This window comes from Pempheris klunzingeri, chromosome 3, assembly GCF_042242105.1.
Source record: "Pempheris klunzingeri isolate RE-2024b chromosome 3, fPemKlu1.hap1, whole genome shotgun sequence".
NCBI classification, from domain to species: Eukaryota; Metazoa; Chordata; class Actinopteri; order Acropomatiformes; family Pempheridae; genus Pempheris; species Pempheris klunzingeri.
Window position 1 is genome coordinate 13932829 of NC_092014.1, and position 26188 is coordinate 13959016.

At 42.0% G+C, this 26188-nt stretch overlaps 3 protein-coding genes across 3 annotated transcripts in view; 1 reads left to right on the top strand and 2 right to left on the bottom strand.

Annotated features, from left to right (window-relative positions):
* Positions 1-2498, top strand: part of slit2 (slit homolog 2 (Drosophila)) — an 83428-nt gene extending 80930 nt beyond the window's left edge. Inside the window, exon 37 of the mRNA XM_070856370.1 lies at positions 667-2498. Coding sequence (XP_070712471.1) covers positions 667-923 — 257 coding nt within the window. The 3' untranslated portion in view covers positions 924-2498. The remainder of the gene's footprint in view (positions 1-666) is intronic.
* A 1567-nt stretch (positions 2499-4065) lies between these two features.
* LOC139199313 (intelectin-like) overlaps positions 4066-26188 on the bottom strand; it is a 31200-nt gene continuing 9077 nt past the window's right edge. The window contains exons 2-5 of the mRNA XM_070828361.1: positions 5110-5278; positions 4881-4998; positions 4532-4636; positions 4066-4427 (exon numbers count right to left, since the gene is read on the bottom strand). Of these exons, the coding sequence (XP_070684462.1) occupies positions 4282-4427; positions 4532-4636; positions 4881-4998; positions 5110-5278 (538 nt within the window). The 3' untranslated portion in view covers positions 4066-4281. The remainder of the gene's footprint in view (positions 4428-4531; positions 4637-4880; positions 4999-5109; positions 5279-26188) is intronic.
* Positions 17981-19354, bottom strand: LOC139198978 (D(1) dopamine receptor-like). Its single transcript, XM_070827975.1, has one exon. It carries the CDS (start codon positions 19352-19354, stop codon positions 17981-17983), a length of 1374 nt encoding a protein of 457 aa, XP_070684076.1.

The window sequence follows — 26188 nt, forward strand, 5'->3', positions numbered from 1 at the left end:
TCTCCAATGCAACCCAAGATACGTGTATCCACTGCAGCTGCTTCACCTTGTTTTCCTTTCATGCAAAATATAGATACAGTTCTAAAGTTTGCTTTTTGATTTTTCAATTTTCAAATTATGCAGAAGAAAGTCATCATATCTTATTTTAGAATAAAATCTTGCTCAATTTGCATTAGCTTATAGCAAAAGTAAGATATACAATCTGAAAAGTGAGTGCATGGTTATATCACAATATCGATAGTACTTTGTCATTAACAGACAATTGATTTTATTTCAAGAACCAACATTTTGAATTTCAGATGTGTCATTGTTCATCACATTGTCAGTGTTTTGTGATGGCCCAATATTTGGTGGCTTGTTTCACAAGTTGCCCGGAGTTGTACCCTATTGGCAGATTTATTAATTTACTTGCAAATTCCTCAACATTACACATTATTTTTGTTGTTTATAGGAGTCATTTTTGCAGTTTATCATCCCTCTTGTTGTCACTTTGTCTCATTTTACTGTCCTCTCCTTGTCGTCTCTGCAGCCCACTCATATGTTGAGTGGATAACGTTTACTAGTTTTTACCACTAAGATCACTTTTGTCATTGTGACGTTGTTGCTTCAAAACCATTAACAGCGTGGATAAGTTGTAACCTTTCTGTTTCCTCCTCATGTCTGCAGAGGTGGCCTGCCGAGGGGAACGGGTCCGAGATGTCTACCAGAGACAGCAAGGCTACGCGGCGTGCCAAACCCAGGAGAAGGTCTCCCGTCTAGAGTGTCGGGGCAGCTGCCCGGGGGGGGCAGAAGGACAGGGCACCTGCTGCACCCCCCTCCGCAGCAAACGCAGGAAATACACCTTCCAGTGCACTGATGGCTCTTCTTTTGTCCAGGAAGTGGAGAAAGTGGTCAAGTGCGGCTGTACAAAGTGTTCCTCATAAAAAAAGAAAAAAAAAAAAAGAAAAAAGAGACAACACCTGCGGCAGATTTTCCCCATCCAGATATGTTTTATGTTCCTGCCCGCCTTACTTGATCCCCGTCCCCCCCTTGTCCAAGGTCCTGATTCCTCCTGAGAAAACCCTTCACCCTTCACAGTCCCCCTCACCAACCCTGTTTTTTTTTAAAAACCCTTAAAAAAGGCAAAAAAAAAACAAAAGAAACAACTAAAAAGTGTTTCTTTTCTTGTCAGTGCTGGACTGATGATTGATGCTTCCTCGGTGGGGATGTTGAATTGTATTGTAAAGTACAAAAACAGACTTATTTTTTATTATGAAGTGGAGAAAAAGACAAAAAAAAAACCACAAGAGTTGACTTTTTCCTTACATCTACTTCTTTTTGTTGGTCATGATGACTCCAATGGTGTGCCACACTGTCTCTACCCTGGAGGACTGACCGGTCACTGACGGCTGACCGCCTCCTGTAGACTCCCTGCTTCCTGTCTGTGAGTTGTGTGTTTTAGGAGTAACCTTAACTGGTAGTACCACAGACTCACCACTAGGAGGAGCTGCATTAAGTCATGGGAGAAGGAGGGCAGTGATAACCCCACCTACAACACAAGAAACCACCACTGTAGTCTGAGGTCTCTCTTAACAGACCTCCTGAACCCTCTGAGACTGTGTGCACGATCCTACACACAGTTGTGCTCAAACTTGTGGTATTTTTTACAGCTACTGAACAACACAGACACACACACACACACACACACATTCAAATGCTCTCACCTGTAGACGCTATACATATTACCTGCCAGGTTCAATACACTACTCTCTGTTTATCTACCCCCAGTCATGAATGACAAGTATTTATTGTATCATAAATACCTGTACTTATTCAGTAGATCCCCTATGTATCAATCTGATTCTTTTAATATATATTAATTTATATTTGTCCTTATTTTTGTATTAAAAAGACATAATCTGTCAAGATAGCTGAACTAACAAAATGGTGTCCTTTATTTTGGTTGAAGAGAAGTTGTTTTTTTGATCACTGAAACTATTGTGCTTGCCAGAGACCTTAGTTACATTTTAATCTGCAAATGTGACGTGAAGACATTGTATATTTTTGTCGCGTTTCCTGAGAGTTTGTACTGTGCCATTACCAGAAGGTCTTTATATTAGAGTATAAATGTATAGATAATTTCCCTACCTATGTATTTCACACACAAATCTTGTGAGTAGCATTGACCCTAGAGGATGCTTAGAACTGTTTTTACCTTTTTAACAAATTTATGCTTAAAGAATACTGTGACTTTTTCTAAATGAAACTACTTTGTTAGCCCCTTGGTCTCCGACGTTAACATGTTGCTGCTAAGTTTTTGTACCGTAGACTTGGATCCTGATCTGTATGTTATATAGAACTTCCTGCTCCTACTGTACAGGGGCACCTTGTGTAACAGATAAATATGTCCCCCCACCTCTACACATGTGCATTGTGCTTTATATTCCCCCCTGCTCCATCCCCAGACTAATGTCAGTTCCCTGACTGATGTTTGTTTATTAAACACAATATTTACCTCACACTCCTCACCTTTGCTTTTTCTTTTTGTCACACTGAGAGGTACAAGTCAGAAATTTTCCCCTCAACATACTGAAGAGAATTAAAGCTTTGGAGCTCAATAATGTTGACAGTAATCTTCCATTATTCTTTTAAGATACTGAGCATAAAATGGAGAATACAATATGTCTGCATCCCCACCATTATCTCTTTTCATCCCTTCTCTGTCTCTAGTTTAACATTTAACCTTCCTCTGTGATATTTTTATTTCCGATCTCCTTTACTTCCTTTATTTCCGATATGCTCCTCCACGCTCCCATAGTATCTCTGAGGACTCTTTGGAGAATGCACATGACCGTAAGAACAGTTTTTTTTTCTAGACCCACTATATTAAATAATAGGACTGGTGATATTCTAAATGTTTCTTATTTTCAACAAATCCCATAAAAAGAAGAAAAACAACTTGTTCTCACTAACAAGTGTTGTCTGTGTAGTCAAAGCCTGACAAAGTTTACTCCTCTGTCACAGACCAAAATCATTTGGTTTTGTTCCTAAAAACTCAGCTCTTGAATTTTATGTTTTCAATTATTTTGCCCGTATTTTTAAATGAAACTATATATTTTTTAATTGTACATCTTTAATCCATATTCTTTAATGCTTTTACGTGTAACAAGTGATGAACTTTTGTGCTAACACTCAGTGTCTCAGTGTCAAGCAAATACTTTTTTGTATTTTTGCTCCAAACTTACTATTTTCTGAACAAATTAATCTGTGCAGTTGCAGAAAGGCATCTATAACTGTATTTAGACCACTAAAACCATATTCGAAAGCACTTTAATTATTTTTTGATAGAGAGACTATTATGAAATCAAAATAATAAATAAAATGTACGACAATAATAAAAGCGTCATTGGGGTGGGGAGAAACTTCATCATGCCAAACTAGTGGACATGTGATAAAAGCTAACATATGTGCAACCTTTGACATATACAGTATATACCTTTAACATTAATCTAACCTTCATGGACAGTCTCACTATATCCTCAGTTGACAGACAGACAGGCAAAGATGCTCTCAACTCAAATACCTTTTAGTGTAACAGTATTTTCAGTGTTTTCATTCTTTTATTCCACCACATTTCAGGGAGTAATATTACACTTTTTAGTGTAGTATGTTATATGACAACTTAGAACTTTTATGTTACTTTCCAAATTAAGATTTTGAATAAACATATGATAAGATTATGAATTACAATTTCAATTCAATTGGTTTTATTGGTATGAAAGTTTTAATAACAAAGTTGTCAAAGCGTTAAAAAAAATCCAAAATAAGAAGAAACATTTTCAACAATTTTCAGAGAAGACAAATAATATCAATAGAACATCAAAACTGATCTGCCAATTATATACAGCATATCCTATATGATCTAATTATATTTCAACAATTACATCTCACTGTGTGTGTGTGTGCCTCTGTGTGCGTGTGTGTGTTTGTGTGTTGATAAGAGTGAGCAGCAGGATACGCCTTGTCTTAAAAATGTTCAATAAATACAAAAAAAAAACAAGCCCATTGTTTGATGTTTTCTTTTAATATGCTGTTCAATTACACCATCTGCTGGAGTGCTGCTTAATTACAAAAGCCTGTTTACTGTGATGAAGGTCTGGGCACAAGAAAGTTCTCTAACATGACATAATGTGATTAAAAGCAATAGAAATAAAATGACATTTAATTGGCTACAACTGGGATTGTTAACTAGACTGGCATGCCATGTGCAAAAGTCATAAACTACATGTTCAAATAATCCTCTCAGCGGTAGAACAGTAACACAGCAGACTCCATCATCTCTTTGGAAGTGCTCCAACCTTTATCGCTTGATACTCTGTCCCAGTCAAATGATGGGAAGTCTCCGCACTGCTGCGCGGCGAAATATCCACCTCCTCCTATACAGTACTGTAGACACACAGAAAACAACAGGATTAATGTGAAACATATCAGTGTGCATAATCCGTGCTGGCTGACTGACAGCAGAAGTGTGATGATGGATTCAGACTTAAATGTTCAGAGTTGAATCCACTGATCGGCTTGACCCCGGAGCAGATGGCCGTGGCTGCGTTCTCGCAGTTTATTGCCCTGAATGTGATGAAACCTGCTTCAACCTCCGCTGTCATATAAACAGAAAAAAACATAGTGAGTTCTCCATTGACTACCTTCATAACAGCCAGATAAATTTGGATTTTATAGGAAATTTATGTAGTGTATTTTGGTTGGGGAAAATAAAAGAATAAAACTAGCCATTATACATTAACTGCCTCATACTACAATCCAGATTGATATCCACATCCATGTATGATGAGGAAAATCCTCTTTATTATCTCCATTTTCCTCTTGCTTCTTGAGCGTTTTACCCCTTGATCTGGATCCATACATCATCATGGTGGACTCCCTATCTCCATGGTCATACACGATGGGAATAGCTGGCCCTCTGTTGCTGGGCGTGCCAACGTTGTACCTCACTGGATATTGCTGGAAGAATGTGACAATTTTGTCTTGAGTCACAGATCTGCAGGTTTGCTTGGGTAGTTGATAATGTTTGTGAACGATCTATAATTTAACACGAATACACAAGTGAGTCACCTTGAAGAGCTCGAAGAGGTTCCCTCTGTACAGCCTGAGGAAGCGGTTGATAGTGTGGTAGCAGAGGATGGCTGCCAGGTTCCAGTGCTCCAGTGGGAAGTTGTTGGGAACATGCCACACAGACATGTCCTCTGCAACTATAGCGTAGTAACCTGGATTCTGTGAAACACTACTTTCATGACCCTAATTGTGGCTTAGATCACATTTCAAATTATTTTAATGACCCAAACAGGCAGTGCTCTTTATTCTGTCTTGATACTTGCTATACCTCTATTGAATAATAAAACAATGAAGATAATGATAATTTGATCAGTAAGTCCTTCTTATTACCAACTTTAAGGATTACCAGTCTTAGTTGGACAACTCAAGTGACTGTGGGATTTGTCCCCCATTTAGACACTGGGAGTGCATTAACAAGAGATCTTTTGGTAGAGTTGGCCAGCTGTAACAACAGGTGTAGAGGCAGGAGACAAAAAGACTTGGTTAGGAACAGACGTTTAAAAAAAAAAGGAACCGCTTGATACAAAAGGCATAAAGACAGACCTGCACTCAGAAGAGGAAAACAGAGACTAAATACACTGGGAAGAGAAGGATAGTGAGGGACAGGTGAAACTTATCAGGCTATCACACAGGCATGAAACACACAAAGGAAATGAGATATGAGAGAAATGAGAGAGGAAGTGAGTATGACAGGAAAGTAAAACAGGAAATCATGAAAGAAACAATGACAAACATTAACCCTAAGAAACAGGGTGAGACGTCACACCAGTATAAAAAGGAGGAAACAATACAGTTGCAATACAAAAACAGTTGCAATACACATACAGTGGGGAAAATAAGTATTTGATACACTGCAGGTTCCCACTTACAAAGAATGGAGAGGTCTGTAATTTTTATCGTAGGTACACTTCAACTGTGAGAGACAGAATCTAAAAAAAAAATCCAGAAAAACACATTGTATGATTTTTAAATAATTAATTTAAAAGTCCTTTGTCACATTGAGCTGTAGATGGTTCTGCTCACACCACGTGACAAAGTTGTCCACAACAGCCCTGTACTCCACCTCGTCACCCTTGATGATACATCCAACCACTGCTGAGTCATCAGAAAACTTCTGGAGACGACAGGTCTCTGTGCAGTACTTGAAGTCCGTGGTGTAGAGGGTGAAGAGGAAAGGAGAGAGGACAGTCCCCTGTGGGGCCCCGGTGTTGCTGACCACTCTGTCTGACACACAGCGTTTCAGGCGCACATACTGTGGTCTGCCAGTCAGATAGTCCACAACCCAGGACACGATGGCGGGGTCCACCTGCATCGCTGACATCTTCTCACCCAGTAGACCTGGGCTGATGGTGTTGAAAGCACTGGAGAAGTCAAAAAACATGACTCTCACAGTGCTCGCCGTCTTGTCCAGGTGAGTGTAGACGCGGTCAAGCAGGTAGATGATGGCATCCTCCACTCCAAGTTGGGGCTGGTAGGCGAACTGTAGGGGGTCCAAAACTGATTTGACCACGGGCTGGAGCTGCTCCAAGATGAGTCTCTCCAGGGTCTTCATGATGTGGGAGGTCAGCGCCACAGGTCTGTAGTTCTTAGAGTCACCAGGGCGCAGCTTCTTTGGCACAGGAACTAGGCAGGACGTCTTCCACATCACCGGGACCCTCCGCAGACTCAAACTCATGTTGAAGACGTGCTGAAGAACTCCACAGAGCTGGATGGCACAGGTTTTGAGCACCCTGGGGCTGACACCATCAGGGCCTGCAGCCTTGCCAGAGTGAAGTTTCCCCAGCTGTCTTCTAACATCTTCAGCTGTGATAGTCACTGAAGATGGGGGTGAGGGGGTGGGGATAGAGGTGAGAGAGTGGCCTTCCCTTGAAGATGAGAGGCTGTAAGGAGGGTGAGGGGGAGAGAGTGGAGTAGGTGTTGTTGGGGGCAGAACAATCGAGGTGTTGATGTTAGTGTCTGTAGGGAGTGCAGGGGCCTGGGCATCAAATCTGTTGAAGAACAGATTAAGTTCATTGGCCCATTCCACACTGCCTTCAACTCCACTGTTGCCAGCTGACTTAAAACCAGTGATTGTTCTCATCCCTCTCCAGACCTCTCTGTTGTTATTTTGCTGGAGTTTCCGCTCCAACTTCTTCCTGTATTCCTCCTTGGCCTCTCTGATCTTGTACTTCAGGTGTCTCTGTGTGATTCTCATCTCCTCCTTGTTGCCAGCCCTGAAAGCCCTCTTCTTATTATTCAGGAGGGCCTTAATGTCCTTTGTTACCCACGGCTTGTTGTTTGGGTAACAGTGAACAGTCTCTACTGGAACAATGGGGTCTACACAGAAGTTGATATAGTCCGTGATGCACTCTGTGAGCCCGTCGATGTCTTCTCCTTTTGGCTCACAGAGTGCCTGCCAGCCTGTGACCTCAAAACATCCCTGCAGTTCCACATACACCTCTTCCGACCATCTCCTCACTGTCTTTACGGTCACAGGCTGTCTTTTAACCAGAGGCAAATAAGTGGGACTGAGGTGTATGAGATTGTGGTCAGACCTGCCCAGAGGGGGGAGGGGAGAGGAGCTGTATGCACCCTTCACGTTAGCATACATTAAGTCCAGGATCCTCTCCTCTCTGGTGAAACAGTTCAGGTACTGTGTGAAGGTGGCTGTGTGTAACCTGCTGGGATGGATACTCAGAGAATAGAGCGTATCACTTCTTGTCACCACTAGGTGGCGCAACGAGTATAGTTCAAATCTTCAGACTGGGACTGCCATCAGACATGTTCAGTTTGGTAAAGATCGGACCTTGTTTAGTCGAGTAACAGCTCTTTGAATTCTTCATGGCGGAGGATCGAAATTCGCCGCGCTGCCATGGCAACGCCTTTTACGAAGGACTGTTAGTTGTCACCGTGGAACATCATCAAGGTCTTGAGGCTTTTCTGACAAAACATGAGAAGTGTGACACACGCTGGATAATCTACACTGACCACGGGAACGCCGTTAAAGTTTTGTTGAGACTTTTAATAACTTTTCATCACTAATGTCTTTTCTATGTGCTGACCAAGTTTCAGGTGGATCGGATCAACCCCCTCGGACTAGTTCGTTCATTTACGTCCCCTGTAAATCGCCGGAAGTTGATTGAATTTTGACAGTTAATTCAAAATGGCTGCCTTCCTGTTGGGTTTAGGTCATGGCACCAAGAGACTTTTTTTTGTAGGTCTCATCATCCTGCATATGTGTACCGAAATCTGTACATGTAGCTGAAACGCAGCCCTGGGGCTAGTTCGTCAAAATTTTGTAGGGGGCGCCGTAGAGCCATTTTGTCCCAGCCAAACCAATGAACCAAATCAGATTACTCATTTCAGGCCTCCTGACATGTGGGCCAAATTTGGTGAGTTTTCAACCATGTTTCAAAACTAACTTCCTTTTTCATGGCGAACGAGGCGTTGCCACGAGAGCTTCATAACTTTGCATCATCCACGTCTTGGGAATGTTTGGACCAAATTTGAGGAGGCTGTGATTAACCTGCTGAGAGAGAGACAGCTGAGAATAAAACATGCTCTTCCTCCCGCCACTAGGAGGCGCTATGACTATGGTTCAAAATTACAGTTTCGGTAAAATGGAAAATAAAGTTCTAAGGGAAATTCAAATCAGTGTGTTGCATAGTTTTCTGTTATTTTGGACAAGGGGTAAATTACTAACATCATGGAATTGTACTGAATCATCTGTGGTTGCACATTTTACCGTGTTACACTTAAAGACATGATTTGAGGTTTGATCTTTGACAGCACCTTTACATTTTATCCACCTTGTGTATGTCCGAGAAACCAAATAATTCCTGTCTTACAGATAAACAAAGACCTCTGAAGATGCCATCCTATCCCTTGAGTCCACATTTTTTGTTTGTCACAGCTGGATGGGTGCAGACCAAACTCCAGCTTGAAGTGGTCTGCGAAGCAAGAGTGTTTAAGAAACATTCAGGTCTCTGGAATTCAGGTAAAACATGTTCATGTTCTTAAATCAGTAATAATTTTTTGTTTGCAAACATGATTATTTCTTGTTTACAAATAACTTGAAACAAAAGTTGCTTCTCATTTAGGTCTACTTTTTTTAATTCTTTTTTTTGTTTTTAATAAGTTGTTTTACTCCAGCAAGTCTAAAGGAATGAAGCTTTCGCACTGACACTTCATGAAAGTCAAAAGTTCATTCCATAGTATTGGTTTCTTCTGTGTATAATTAACCAGAGGTCAGATTAACAGAAGGCTGTGAGTTTATCTCTGTGTAGGTATGATGCTCAGGCACCAAATCAATCTTATGTTTGCTTTGTTTCAGTTTTCTGACTGCAGAGAGGTGAAGACAGTGAAGACCTGGTGGACAACATCTAACTCCTCAAGCAGAACTGGTGACAATAGACGCTTTGAGTTCCAGTTTCTTGCAGATCCCTTTCTTGTGCAACTCTACCCCATGTTGAGCGCCGTCTTCAGTCTTGACTCAGCGACTCATTACTCTTGATCAACGCTGGGCAAGTGGCAAGTTTTTTTTATGATGTTTATTCATGGGTTGTGCTCAACATATATGAACACTTGCCGTTTTTTCAAGATATCAACACAGCTTTGTGAGTGTACTAGACAGGTTATTGGACAAGTTCAATCTGTTTTCCACAGAATCTGTAAATTCAAAAATGTGTTTATCAGTAAGCTAGTTTGGTTTACAATGAAATTTACCAGAAGCAGTTGTTGACTGTAAACTGTAACGTCTACGTCAGCCACCTGTGCAGTTGTATTTTTTAACAGTTGCACCATTTGTAAAACACCATCTTTCATGGCAAAAACTACTCATATGTTATTTTCATATTAATTATATTGCAAAGGCAAAAATGGCAAATTTCCAAAGAGAACTCGCATTTATACATTAAAACTCCAACCTTAACCATAAAAGCAACAGTGCCAAGTTCCCTTTCTAGTAGAAACAGGTCTATGCAAACACTTTGATGCAATACCAAGCTTTTATCACCAGAGGACGGTATTTCCATTCTGTATGAAAGTTATCAGATGCAGTAAATCATACTGACTCTGCAACCACATTTAATTGTATTAATTGCCCATCCAACCATCCATTATCTTCCACTTAACCAGGGTTGGGTTGGGTCAGGTTGCAGTGGCTTTCTCTTCAGCAATGCATTCCAGCTCCCCCTGGGGGATCCTGAGGCGTTCCCAGGCAAGACGAGATGTACAATAACTTCCGCGAGGTCTAGGTCTGTCCCGGGATCTCATCCCAATTGGACATGCCCAATAGATCGTTAGGGGAGGCCCCTGGGAGACACATTGACCAGGTGCCCAAACCACCTCAGCTGTAACTTACTGTATATGGTCAGGATACCTGACCTGCACGGAGTAACCCCTCACAGATGCACAAATGAAATTGGCAGAGTTGGAAACCAGCAGCTTGATTTTGTGAGGCTGCAGTGCTGATCACTGAGCCACTGTGCTGCCAGTAACATTGCTGGAGGAAGGGATGATGGGAGTGGGGCGGACAAAGTACCTAAAGAGGTAAGAATGTGGGGAGTTGGGATGATGAGAGGGTTGATGGGGAAGGATCGAAGGCGTAAGTCTGGGCGGGAAGATGGAGGGAGGGCAAGGCAGGGGTAAGATGGGTTAGGAAAAGAGATAGAAGACAGAAAAGTTCGTTCGTTCGTTCGTTCTTTTTCCCCCTGCATGCTTTTCAGTTTGTATTAGTTTATCCAAATGAAGTGATTTTGTAATGTGTAGCTTTATATACTGTACATAAATGTATTTATGTCTGTAGGCTAAGGCTGACATCCTCTGGTCGATTGATTTTGCTCTTGTCCAAGCAGATTTTCTTCTTCTCATCTTCTCAAATGGTTTTATTTAGATATGTAAGTGCAGCCCAACAAGGTAAAATTATCCAACATTTAAAAGAAAAGCAAAGATTAGAACAAAGTCCAAAAATTGAATATGGACTTTTGTAGCAGAACTTTTTCTTTGTTTCTGGAAACTTAATTTTTAGGGCAAGGTTGTGGCAGCAGATGCCAGAGGATCATCACAGAAAACGCATCAGTCTGACTCCAAAGTTGTTTCATATTATATGAGTTTTTGACTAAGCCGGCCTCGGGTCAACTCATTGGTGCAGCACCGTTCATCTCGGCCAGCTGCGATCGTTCATTGGTTTCGTTTGCTGATATCTAAGGTGCTGGACCTGCCAACCAGCAGGCCTCCTCCCGTTGGACAGACACCGTCTCTGGTGCAACTTATCCTGCAGTGTTGGAGGATGCGCCCTTTTACTTGAAAGACCAGTGTGTACAGGAGTGTGGCATCTAGCGGTGAGATTGCCAATTGCAACCAAGTGAATACCCTCTACTCACCCCTCCCTTCACAACCGCATTGAGACAGTACGGTTGCCGTGGTCGCTCCCTTGCTTTTTCTTGTGCCAAGTATGACCCTCCTATTGTCACAAAATGTTTCTCTTCTTCTTCTTCTTCTTCTTCAAACTGGTGTATTTGCACCACAAAATTCAATCCACCACTTCAACATAAAAATGTTAAAGGCCTACTGGGTTACTGTAGAAACTTAGCAATGCTCCATGAGAGTGGATCTCCTTCCTATGTAGATATAAAAAGCTCATTCAGGTGATTACACTCTATTGGAAACATAGTTATGACTACTATACTCCAAATTTGCAAAAAGATCTCCCTAAATCCTGCAGTACCTTCAAGTAAAAACACTAATAAAACTATGTAGAGATACTCCATTATTAGCTTCATGTAGTTAAAGTGTCAGCAGTGAAAATACAGAATTATCAGCAAAATATACTTAAAGAGTCAAAAGTAAGTCTTTTGCAACTGATGCATGAATGAGTAAGCAGAATTTTACTGCTGAAGCTCGTTGAGGTGGAGTTGGATATGTATAGTTTGGTGGTTTATACCTAATGCGCTACCTGTTTGGAAAAGGTGCAGCTGCAAAGGGATATATGATCCACTGGCTTGACACCCATCAAAAGTAAAACTCTATGGTGTAACATCTGTGGAAAGAAATGCATTCGAACACTGAAGATGCTATTTTCCAAATAAATAGATAGTACGTTCTGCCAGAACATGAGTTTAACATTTCTGCATGAAGGAAATTAGAGAAAATTGTTAATGAGATTTTTACTTTGTTGTATTTCCTTCGTCATTCGATGTCTCACTGATAATGAACAAGATCTCAGTAACTGAGAAAGAAGCGAGGTGTAAATTATTTAGTCTCCGGTGGTTTTGGAGGAGAATAACAAATTACTCCATGCCCTATAAATCAGATGGCTGTGTTGACTGTGCCACTGGGCTCCAGACTGAAAGTCGTATAATACAGACAGTCAGATGGCAGGTTTAAAATATACTTCCAACAAACGACCAACAAACCTTTTAAGATTCAGTAAATGTCTTATAAGCATCAGAACACACTACTGTAGAGATGATGGTGACGATGCAGGTGGATGCCTTCTGTGTATGCTCTGTTTTGTGATACCTTGTATTTTATAATAGACATCTGCAAGTGTCATTTCTAGTCTGTGCAGCAGCAGAGACTATATTCAGGGACTGTGGAGAAACGTTCCTTATCTTCTTATTTAGAAAAAAGTCAACCCTATGTAACCTCAAAACTACTAATTGTGCCCTGTGGTGTAAATTCTGTCCTGGTTGTTTTCCTCTTAAGAGACTGTTAAAGAGAGTGAATATATTATGTTCACGTGACACTTTTGAGATCAGAGGTTACAGTTTGAGCTGGACTAATGGCCACGAACTATAGTGGTCAGATGTGATTTTCGCTGTTGCTAAATTTTGGACAGTTTGTAACAAGACACTTTTCTGTGTTTTAAGGATGGTGACAGTTTTACTGATAAAGGCTGCACTGACACATTCTATTTGGTGTATCGTATCGTATATCGTAACGTATCAGGATAATTTTCTGACTAGTAAAACAAGAGCCATCACTGCTCTTTTGCTCTGTTTGTGTGTGTGTGTGTGTGTGTGTGTGTGTGTGTGTGTGTGTGTGTGTGAGAGAGAGAGAGAGATCTATTTTTGGAGGCTAGAAGGACACTGTGAGTGGGGTGGCAGGCTTTCTGACGCCTTGCACTAATAATTCAGCTGCTTCGTGTTGCAGCAGAAATGTGAACCGGCAGCCAGCTGTGCGTTTCCAGCTGCACCGACCACACGTGGCCTTCTGCTGGAAATATTAACTTCTTATAAAGTCTTTTGATAAATTGTTTTTCTCAGGTGTTTTCCATCTCAAAAATCATCACATCAAAACCTTTAAAAAACCTTGTTGTTTTCACTCTTTTTTTTTCTTAACTTTGTCCCACATAAAAATGAAGCGAAATCATCTTCTTCAAGATAAAGTAATGTACGTATTACATTTTCCATTATATCATATTTCCCAGTACAATGGATATTTTGAGTGCAGAAGTGTAAAATATAAAGATTACAATGGATTTTCCTAATAAAAGTTGTTCTATCCATATAGGTGTTAACGATAAACATGGGTTAGCCAACAATTTGTTTTTACTATAGTGTCGTCATTTTTTAATTTCTGGAAAATAATTAGTAATGTCTTCCAAGAGAGACATAAATGTGTTGTCAAGACTGAAGAAACTTAAATGAACAGGATTCATTTAGTATATTAATATACTCAGCAAAAGTGTGATGAATGCATATAAATGACATAAATTCTGTCATGCAGATCTTCTGACTTGCAACTTACATCTCAAAATTACACAATTAGCTGGTTAAAACATTTTCTGTGGCAAAATCATTGTCCATCACTGTGGAGGAATGGGTTAATTGTTGTGTAACGTTTTTTTTGTCTTATTTTAGTTTGAACCTTTCCCAGAGCTGAAAAATCTCCACGTTTCTTACTTTAATTCTCATGTTGCTTCTTTCCTCTTTATTCATAGTTTATGGTTCACTGTCTCGCATACACACTTTTCCTCCCTGCTGCCTCTCCTTTTCCCTTCCTCAGTGTTGTCCGGTTTGCTAATCTTATCTGACCTAATTTATTCGTCTGCCGGAAACATTCAGATTCAGTGACTCAAATACACACACTCATAAATAAATAAAACACTCACACACACAGAGTTTATATTTCAGACATGCTGTGAGCATTCTTGAAAATAAAGAACTGGATCATTTATACATTTATATAAGAGTTGTGTGCTTATATACATGTTTTGTAAGCCAGGACTAAATCTGACTGACTGTGTTCTCCATAGATCTGTAATAATGCAGAAACCAGGGACCCTCTGGAGTACCAGGATTATTGCAGGAAACATTGCAACGACTTGATCCGATGTCCCCAGAGAGACCAAAGGGGATTATAAAGTCTTTTGGATAGAAGGACTCCAGATCAGAGGAGAAAAGGCAGTAAGTGGGACGTCAAAGCAAATCCATCAGTCAATATCTATAGCATAGAAATGCCAGATTTTCATTCAGTCTGATATTTTCAAGGACGTGGGAACAACCTTTATAACTTCATTCAAATTATGATTTCTAAAATACGCCTGTGCTTTCAAAATTGTCTCATCAGAATCGTTTAATATGTGAGGAGGAAAAGGAAGAAGGAAGAAAAAACAAAACGAATGGTTTTACAAATTGGAGGTGGGCTTGTCCCGTCATTAAAATATATGAAAAGGCCTCCAAATGAATTGAATCATTGATCCTTGTCCTCCTGAGCATATACACATAAGTACACATACGTTTTCTGATCTGTCAACACTATTGAGAGGATGGTGTCACCATTCCAACGACAAAACCAAATCTTACATCACCATGGTTAAAATTTTGGGGGGTTTTGGCACAAAATCAGCATGGTTACAGGGAGATATCATGATTTGGGTTAAAAAAAAGGTACTTGGTTAAGGTGAGGCCACAGTTATGGTCAAAAGTAGCCGATGTGGAGTGTTAGTTGGTGAAAGGAAACAAACAGCAGTCTCATCTACAATAACATCTACTCACACTACTTCCTCCATCAATTCCAACTGGCTGGATCATTTTTAGAGGGCTTTGTTAGCCTGGGAACCAGACAAATGTGCTCATGTTTAATTTGCACTGGAGGATCCCCTCCCTTTCAGACAAATTTCCAGCCACCCTTGCTCACATCAGGCCAATCTCAACCATTTATCTAATATGGGGGCAGGTTTGATACAGTCTCCCTGAAAATCCCTGTATGCAGAGGTTTCATGAGCAGTAGTTACAGTAACTTTGCTAGATGAGATCCTGAAGTAAACAAATCTAACTCCCTGTCTCTCTGTCTGTCTGTCTGTCTGTCTGTCTGTCTTGCCTGCAGCCTCGAGGGCTCATTTAACTCACTCACATCCAAGGTGGGCCAATGTGGCCCATTAAAAGTTTCCTCAGGAGAACATAACTACCCTGGGAGGCATGTTAATGCAGTAAGATCCTTTTGGGTGACATGAGAACAAAATGGAGAAACAAGGACAGTAAGTCAATATTAATAGATGTAATCACTTTACCATTCCTCAGAAAAAGAACCCCACAGGCCTACTTCTCTCTGAACTGTCCTCGCCTGTGGGCTAATTACTTTTCTCACTCAGTAACCTACATGCAACGACTGTAAGCGCGAGACACATTTTGAAAAATTTATTTGAGTTTTCTTTTATTAATCCTCTTTGGTATGGTGACTATTCTTACATACAGTTGGAGATGCCCACCGCTGATGGATGGCGTATGTAGGTTACAAGCCCATTACACAGCGAATACCATAAAACTGCACACACTTCCCCTCTGGAAACCGTTACACAGTATACTGGACCATCTCTGTGTTTTCTCACTCCTGCATAAGCAGAATACACACAGACACAAACATGTTACCACTAGTGCCTAACAGAGATAATACACTGCATTCATTTTCAGTGAAACTGGAAATTAGGACCTGCTATTAGTTGTTGTACTGATCCATAGTACTTTGTGTACTTTGACACTCTTTGTTGAATATGATAATTTCTTGCAGAGAGTTAGATGAGACAATCCATACCGCTCATGTTTTTGCAGTAAAGACAAAGGTACACCTAGCAGCTTAGCTTAGCTTAGCATAAAGACTGGAAACGGGGGAAACAGCTAGCCTGGCACTGTCCAGACATAACACCATCCTCCTATCAGCACCTCTATAAGTCACCAATATATCAACAACTTGCCATCTTTGCAACCCCATGCACAGAAGGGTCTCAACCACGCACTGGTAGATAAAAATAAAGGTAAACATTGTGCATACAAGTATAAAAGATGCAGCCACCCTGACCTATCGTGCTCATTTACCTACATGCAGTCCGGAGATGTATCACTCCAGTTTAACTCACAGCATGGAAGTAAAGTATTGCTTTAAATGTGAAGCTACAGCTAGTTGGAACCATGCAAGCTGTTTCAACTCCACTTCCAGTCAGGCTATCAGCTAACCCGCTGTACCGGATACATAAGAGTGGTATCAATCTTCTCATGTAACTCTCAGCAAAAAAAAAAAACAAATCTCAAATGTTTATTTCCCAAAAGAACAATTTCTTTAAATCTTGTAATAGTGATGTTCACAACAACCAGCCAGGATGGAATCATAATGCTTGTTGGCTCCATTAAGGCTTGTGGCATCTGTGAGGTTGTAACACACGCTTTCATATTTAATACCCACAAGGAAGTCTCATTAAACAAAAATGAACAGATGTTAATATGTAGAAAGTTCATCACTGAGTAGGATATGAGGTTCTCCAACAATACGTCTAGTAGTTCCTGGTCCTGCATCAGCATCACTGCATTGACAAGAATCACATCTTGTGTGTTTTTTTAAGGGTTGTCGCCATAAAAGCTCCTGTGTTCTCAGTGGTCAGGGCATCTTTCACAAGAACAACCTTTACAAATTATTCATGCTTGTTTCTTTCAGGAGAGAGAGGGGGGAAACAGAGTGCACAGTGCATGCACCAAGATGCACAGCTGATGGGTGCTAATGTGAGCTAGTTACATAATCCCATTTCTAGAGATTCAGAGAAATCCTGACCTCTGATGACTCTCTCTCCCTGGTGGGGGAAGGCAAAAATGCCCTCCCTCAGTAAAATGGATGACATATTTAACTTGTTTTGTTTGCTGTTAAGTTTCATCTGAGTTTTTTTCTTGAAATTCAGCATGTTAAGGTGAATTTAAGGTGATTTATTGTCCATGTACAACATCTGTTCTAATCTAACACTGAGACTTAGAGAACTATAAATGAGGGCTGCTCCCATTCCAGCTTTATCAAGGAAAATCCTTAATTCATCCTAAAGGTGTTTGCCTTACTCTGTTTAGTTTGTCATTTGTGTTTTTTTTTTCTCATGAAATGACTCATAAGTGCCACATAGGGGGGAGATAAATTACTTCTTCTCTTTTGAGTTTCTTTTTTTCGCTTGTTTAACCAACTTGATTCAACATCTCACAGACCTCACTTTATTTACCCAGATCTGAACTTGTCTAGTCCTGCGAAAAGCGAAAAGCTGTATCTATAGCCTACAGACAAAATTGAGACATAACAGCTCCACTTTCCCCCCCAAAATGCACTACCATGAAAAGAAAGTAGAAAGGGACATTGTGTGTTTTTCATAAGTAGGTCTGGTAAAAATACGGATAATGTGTTGATTTTCTATCATGTGACTCTTAAATGGAGCTGTCATTTTAGTCTGTTTGTCTGTAGCCTAGTTTTTGTTCACATGGAGACATTGTCTGACAAAGACAGCAAATTCACTGTGCTTCAGTGCTTTTTTCCCCCCCTGCCCCTGGAGCCCCCAACAGCTGGGGTAGGATGTGCACCGAATCTGTGCGTATTTGTCCTCCTTCCTGACCCCGCACATGGGATTCAATCAGCTGTGTGTTTCTTATATCGGTATCTGAGTCAGTCTGTCTTTGTTGTAACTCTCCTCAGTGTCCGTCACCTGCTCCGAGGTTGTCCCCCTGTGATAAAATACTGTCACCGTCGTGTTCCCGCTGTCCTCGCTGCCCCCGGTTTTCACGGCACAGGAGACGCTCAGCCTCACGTTCAGCGGGATCTCCTGCTTCAGTTGTCCGGCCTCGTTGCTCGCCATCACGGTCTCCACCGCTGCGCTCACCGCGGACCAGCAGCCTCGTCCGCGGCAGCGCAACAGGCGCAGGAAAGCGTCTCTGAAGTCCGCGTTGAACGCGTAGATGACCGGGTTCAGGGAGGAATTGCTCCAGCCGATCCACACGAAGACATCGAAGGTTTTTTCACTGACACAGTAAGGCCCCCGCTGGGCCCCCGGGGTCTGTGGTCCGGGGCAGAAGGGCAGAGCGCAGTTCAGGACAAAGAATGGCAACCAGCAGCAGACAAAAACACCCATAATGATGCTCAGAGTTTTGAGCACTTTGGTCTCTTTCCTGATGGAGACTTTGAGCTCACGGTGGGACTGAGGAGAGTGCTGAGAATCAGGTTGAAGGCTGATATGAGACTGGTATGAGGTGGCACCGATTTCCGTGCACAGGTGAGAAAATTGTTCAGGTGCGTCCGAGCGGCAAATCTGCGCGTGTTCCGCCGCCCGCTCCAGAGAGGATATCATCCGGATCTGCATCTGGGCTATCCGGTAGATGCGAGTGTACGTGACAATCATGATAGCCACGGGGATGTAGAAGCTGATGAGGGAGGAGGAGATGGCATATGTGCGGCTCAGGCTGGAGTCACAGCTCCCATCAACACTCTTACCGTGAAGCGCCAAATCCTCCCCGGCCGGATCACCGATCTCTGCCCGGTGCCAGTTCAGCTGCACGGGGACGAAGGAGATGACCACGGAGACTGTCCAGGTCACGCCGATCATAACAGAGGCCACCCTCTTGTTCATACTCCTCTCGTAGCGGAAAGGACTGGAGATGGCCCAGTATCTGTCCACACTAATGACGCACAGATTGAGGATGGAGGCCGTGGAGCACATGATGTCGCAGGCCAGCCAGGTCTTACAGAAACCTCCAAACGGCCAGAAACCGGCCACCTCAGCCACAGCTTTCCACGGCATCACCAGCACGGCGACCAGGAGGTCCGACAGAGCCAGGGACACGATGAAGATGTTGGTTACTTTGGCGCGCAGGTGCCGGTAGCGATAAACGGCTGCGCACACAGTGAAGTTGCCTAAAAGCGTCCAAATGATGAGCAGCGCCAGGACGCAGCCCGTTACAGCTCGGTGCGCCGGCAACTCATCCCGGCTGCCAGCACCGACCGGTGCCAAGCCGGTGGTGTTGTTCATTGCCTCGTCCTGCGCTCGGCCATACGTCAAACTAAAAGGACAAAGACATCATCCATTCGTTGCGTTAAAAGGGAAAAAAAAAACGAGAGTCACTCAGAGTGGAGAGCGCGCGTCCTGCTCCACTCGGACTGATGTGTGTTGCTGCTCTGAGCGCAGAGCAGATTTACTGGGGACCACATGCACCACCAGCTGGTACTCACTGCTGACTACACAGTTTGCTGTGAAGTCCATTGAGATGTTGTATTTGACAAGCACCTAATAAAACTAGACATGCACTGCTGAACATGCATTATATGAAACATACAGCATACAATACAACAGCAGGCATTTTCATATGTTCCGTACGTCCATTGCTTATTATCTATAGTCTATATCTTAATATGTGGCCACAATTGATTTGTCCAGTATGATTTTGTTGGAGGCCTCTGTTTACCATCAGCATGTAAAACACTGTTTGGATTTACTTTACATTCTCTAGTTGTTTTCCTGGAGAGAAGTGGACACGCAAACTTGACTTAACATTCGCAGGAAAAACAGGCGTGATGTCAGCTTTGTTTATAAGTTTATTTTTAATTGTTTACCTCGTTCATGCAACACATCATTTCTGCATTTGTGCTTGCAACTGTGTCAGATTTCTTGAACATTTCACAAAGCTGACCCACTACTACTTTTCCCTCCTCTTAGGAAGCTATCATCTTCCCCTCATCATCATCACCTTCCCCAGGGGTTTCCAGCAGACAGGTTTCAACCAAGGCTCTCATCCCAGCGTAAGGGTCACAGTTGGCAGCAGGACGTCTGTCCTCAAAATACCCGCAGCGTGTCTGACTGACATGGCCAAGGATGTGAACACTAACATCACAGCGGGCTGTGGCTGTAGAGAATTCATGGAAACTGGAGGTACAGCATTGACTGGTGAGATGATTCATGTTGTCAGCTCCATCATGTGGATCGTAGACACGGATGTGCTGAGAGTGACACCTGCTCAGCCTCCTGATTGCTTCTTCAATGTGCCTTTAATTTCACAGAGAACAAGTCTTAGTCATTAACCTAAATGCAAATCTGCTGAGGACAGTTGTATGCTGTGCGTGTGTGTCACTCAGTGGTCTTAACTTACTGAAGTCCCTCTTTGCTCCTCATCTCTTTGGTGCTAAAGTTGGTGTGGGTTTCGCCTCCAAGGAAGAAACAACCCCGAAGTCTTCACAGACACGGTGCAGAATGTAGCGGGCCACCCACAGATGATCCCCCATTTCAATCCCCTCACACGGGCCAACCTGGATCTCCCACTGATCACAAGTTCAGGCTGGTTTTGAGATTTGCCAGACCTAGATCCAGACATTAAAAAAAACATATTTGGCACTTGTTTTAATCTGTTAGATGTATCAAATGGAAGGCATTTATTATGTCTTCGAATTTGACGATTTATATGAAAATAAAGTTTATATGGGTACATGGCTAACATGTCACATGTGCTGACATGTAACACGTGGAAGTATTAGCGTTTGGCCACATGGTGACAGAAGTCCAACATTCACAAATTTCAAATACTGAGAAAAATATCTGGCATATTATCTTATAAATGTTTCACTGTGTTCAGCTAGTTGCCGACTTTGTCTTCTTTTTGGAGCCCTGTAGGTAACACACCGTGGGTTATCAAAACAGTAAATCTGCAGGCTGTAAAGCTACAGCAATTAGCTTAAAGACACTATAAATCTCATTAGAGATGAGAGAAACTGCAGAGAGGAATGGTAATTCTGTGGTTCATTGTTACAGTCGACAGAGTCGTTTAACCCCATTGTATTAGATTGTCTAAAATGAATGATTAGTGCAGATTAAACTTGATTATACTTACACTTCAGGTTCAATGTCTAACCTAATTTTATTCACATGTATGATCTATTCAAAAAAGAGCCTCTGAAAACAGGTTTTAAATGTACTACTTTATCACTGAATTTAAATGAGTCATAAACTGCTTTTGTCAAAAGCAGTCAGGGCAATTTTTCATACATGGGAGGGCAGTTCTTCTTCATTGGTGCCAAAGATCTTTACACCAGCATACAGACAGGCTTTATAGTGGGAGATACATATGTCTCTTCCAAAGATTTTGTTAATGACCACAGCGCAATGTACTGAAAATAGAGACACAAAACAAGATCTGTGAAAAGTTACAATTAAAAGGCATTATAAGAACTGTTACTAAATAAACTAAAAATAGGCAATTTCCTCACAATACTTTCAATACACAGCATGTTTTTATAATTCAAGCCAGTATTCACTTATTTGTAATTGCACCTTTGGTAAATGGGCCTCCCTGATGAGGCCAGCCAAACGGCGTGTACTCTTGTTCCATCCCAAACCACGGCTGAACTTCTTTCACTCCCTCCAAGACTTATAAAGTAAAACAAGATGTTCCAAAGCACAGACATATAGCTGACACACAAGTTCTTAGCTAATACTCACAAAGAACCAGTTTATCTGGGTCAAGAGTGAAAGGGTCTCGAAACATTCTGACCGGGACCAAAGTGATTTCGATTTATTTCCCATCCAGCCAGACAGAATTCATTTCTATCGAAGAGATGCATACTAAGTCAGCACCTCTGAAGATCTCATATTAAAACATTGTTTTATTATTTATTTAATCCGTACAAAAACTGAAGTGCAGGTACGACATGTTGCACAGGCTGAAGCACCAGACTATTCCTTGTTCGCCACAATAACTTCCTGGAGTCTTGCCAGGCAACCAACGGAGAATCCACAAGCCGAGAAGGACTTTGTTAGGCTACCATTGGACTGAGCCAGGCAACCTGTCTGTTTCTAGTCTGTCTGTTGAGCTAAGCTAACCAGCTCCTGGCAATGTTCTCATTTAACTCTCAGTAAGATGGCAAATAAATGTGTTCCCCAAAATGCCAAACTACTCCTTTAGGTTTAGTTTTATTTAAGACAGTATATTGTTATAGTGTTGTACTGCCCCCCCACCCTCTCTACCTGCTACCTTTAGGCAGTATTGTTCAGACAACGTATTGCCATGGCAGTGCACTCTAAATTTAATACCCCCGCTTCTCAAAGCTCTCTCTCACACACGCACACACACACACACACAAACATACACACAAACACACTCACAAAGACACACAGCACATGCTGCTGTGGATAAAAGCAGACTATTTGGCCGGAAACAGAACCAGATGGCACAGCTGAAGTTGGAGCATCGGTGAGGAACACTGAAATAGCACTCAAGCAATATTTGATCTTTATTAATGGCAACAGGGTGTTTGAATACAGCATTAGATGATGGAGACAGAGACAGACAGTCCGAAGCAGAGGGCGGGGAGTTGGTAATCAGATTATGTCCATCATTTTTGAGAGTTTGTACTATTTTTGTGCATTTGCTGATTTAGGACACACTGGAATTAAATCCATTTGGTGAAATGAAAACGATTTCACATGGGCATGAATGTCCTTTCTTTTCCTAACTGTGAGTTAATGATTGAATCTGAAAATAATTATTCTTAAATCACAACATATTGCTCATTCGCGGTCCTGAATGATTTGTAATTAGTAGTTAAGTAGTTATGGTCACAGCATACATATGCAGCAAAAAGACACAGTCATAATGGGCGAACATACAGCTAATGTAAAATAAGAAGCACACTGTTACTGTATACAGCAGGAAGCTCCAACAGTCTCTAAAACTGCGTTCAGCCCCACCAGCCCCATTTCCTGCACATATCCGGTCACAGTTGTCACTACGCTGTGATTCTCTGCAGACGTCTTCCTGATCGTTTCGTCGCACTGCTCTGAACACTTTTTGTCGCACTGCTTTTTCAGCGCAGACATTTGTTTTTCGTGTTTTTCCCTCTCCTTCCACAGGTTGTCCTCGAGCTGTCTCTTCATTTTTTCCTCGCTCCCTCTGTGCTGCTCAGCTTTCATTTTCATGACCTTCAGCTCCTGCCTGAGGGCCTCTGCTCTCCTTTTCTCCATTCTCTGATTCTCCATCTGTATGTCCTTTTCTCTCTGGTATTCCTCCCTCTCACGTCTGAACAGGGCCTCCATTTGCTTTTTCTTCTCCTCCTCCTTCCTGCTCTGCTCCTCCAAGCTCTGGGTGAGTTTATCGAGCTCTTTCTGCAAAGCATCTCTCTTCATTTCCTCCCTCTGCCTGATGGCCTGCTCTTTCTGTATCTGCTGAAGCTGCCTCTCTCTCTCTTTCGTTTCATTTTCCACTCTATTCTGTTGGATCTTCTCCTCCATTGCTCTTCTCATTTTCTCCTCCCTTTCAGCCTGCTCCTCCAGCATTTTTGTAACTTTGTTGAGCTTCTCTTGAAGAGCGTCCCTCTTCTCTTCTTCCTCTCTATGAATCTCCATCACTCTCACCATCTCCTGTATCTTCCTCTCCTTCTCCTTCTTGTCATTCTCCTCCATCCCTTGTCTTAAGGCCTCCTCCAGGTTTCTTGCCAGTTTCTCCACCTTTTCCTTCTCCAGTTCCTGTTTCCTCTTCAGCTCCTCCATCTCCTCCCCCTTTTTCAGCTGAACCATCTCTAGCTCTCTTTCATACCACTCTTTTATTTCTGCTTCCTGCTTCTTTTTTGACAGCTGCTCCGTCTCATCCTGCAGCCTCCTCTGCTCCTGCAGCTCTTGAGCCAGATCCTCCTCCGCTTTCTGGAGCATCTTGCTGGTGTAGTAGCCTCCACCAGTTCCCTTCATCATGCCGTCCACTAAGGCAAGTAGCTCGGACACCTGCTCCTTGACCTTTGTGCTGTGGTTGTTGAAGACACAATACCTGCCCCCACATCCATCCACCAGCTCGGCCAGATCCCTGCAGCCATCCATCAGACAGCTCTTCACGGATGTCCCCTCCTCCAGAAGGTCTCCGTGGGTAAAAACCACCACAGAGAAATTCAAAGCATGGGAACCCATTGCCTGTTTGATCTGCCGCACCACCTCTTTCTCCTCCTGAGTGAACCTCCCAATCTGAAAAACAAGAAGGAACACATGGGGCCCCGGATACAGGAGGCTAATACTCCTCCTCAACTCCCTTTGCACCTCCTGTGGCGTCTGATGAGTGTCCAGGAATCCCGGGGTATCCAGGAGCGTCAGGAGTCGACCACGAAACTCTCCACTGGCCCTGCGACAACATTGGGTGACGGATGAGCTGCCAACCTTTGAGTCAAAGACCTTACGGCCCAAGATGAAGTTTGCAGTGGAGCTTTTCCCACTGCCAGTCTTCCCCAGCAAAACCAGTCTGATCTCAGTGGAGGAGGAAGATGACTTCCTGCCTGAAGATACATAAAGGAAAAAGGTTATGTTTGCAATATAGAATGAAAAAGAAAGAAAGAAGCAAGCAGTGGGTTGTATTCAAAATAAAGAAAGAATCCCAAAATAAGTCCATATCCATAAATCATTGCTTACCTGCGCAGCTGATGGAGGAAAGCTGCTTGCTGATGGACGACATGTTGCCTCCAGTCACTTGCCCGTAAATTCAGTGCTAAAGTGAACAGCACATTGCTTTATAGATCCCAACCCGGTGGGTGTATCTGGCCCTACAACATGTTTAACCCCTGTGAACTCTAACCATCACCATCACTGTGTTTTCAATATCAGTCTGGAGATGGTGCAGCCCAATAGTCTGTCTCTGAACCACTCTTATCTCTGATTCAACGCACTCCAGCAAGAGGTCATGGTTCAGCTGAGGAAAAGATGTGGGAAGCAAGCCGAGATACTGCATATAAGGGATTTCTGAATAAGCCGGGGGTCAGTGAGATCAAAGTCCGAATAGTCATTTGATCGTCGGGTCTCTTTCTCTTAAAAGTCAGCTGATTAGTTGCTGATTAGTTGGAACCACCAGAGATCAATGAAGTGGGCACTGTCCTGTCAGTGCTGAAGTCATGAGGGGGACATAAAAGTTTGTACAAAATCTAATCACAATTCATCCAGTAGATGTTGAGATATTTCTGTCTGGACCAATGAGCCATGGCACTAACATGGCTAATACATGTTGTAAGTATCACGTCTCCACCTACGTTGTGTATCTGTCTGTCTTTTTGACTGTTTATATCACACTGGGGCTGAGACTTCAGATGGTCTGATGTCATTTATTTTGTGCCACAAGAGCAATAATATTAATTAAGAGTGGATTTTCTTTTGTGTGAGTGTTACTATCATTATTATTATATTCTTTTTGTGACTTTAAATAGAATAAAATGAGAACTATTTAAAAACTGCCTGAAGAAACATTTTTAGTGAGTCAGGGTGGCGATGGGAGTCTGTTAATGGGAGCATCTATTTATAGAGATGAGAATTAACTTCGACCTGAGCCTAGAATATTACTGAATGCTGTCTAATGTTATTTGTAAGTGATTAAAGAAATTAAAACACAAATTTCCCAACACCAGCGCTAAGATGTTTATTTTACATGTTTATAGTTTAAGGCATAAGACATAATGTTCCTGTTTGTCCTCTTTTCCTCTGTTTTTCACACTCTAATCTTGAATAATAGGGTTCACTTGTGGGGAACTATTGTTTGGCTCATTTATTGTTTTGACCAAAGGATTTTTTTTCCAACTAATGTCTTAGTGATTCCTTTTTTCAACAGTGTAGATTTAGAAATGCCGTTATAAAGCAGTGGGCTTAACAAACTTTGTCCTGCAGAATAAATGTATCCTAAAAATCATGAAATCTTATTTAGTTTAAATGCATTTTTAACTATTTTTTAAACTACTGTACTCCACAAAAAGGATAGCTAATACATGTCTTCTATGTCCTTTAGTCTCTTAGGCATTTTCTAAATAAAATGTACTTACATGTTCACTTTGTTATGCATGGAGTTCATTGGGTAACTGA

What these genes read in the sequence shown, in the direction of transcription:
- LOC139198978 (XM_070827975.1), bottom strand. Translation starts at nt 19,354, where the DNA reads ATGAACAACACCACCGGCTTGGCACCGGTCGGTGCTGGCAGCCGGGAT.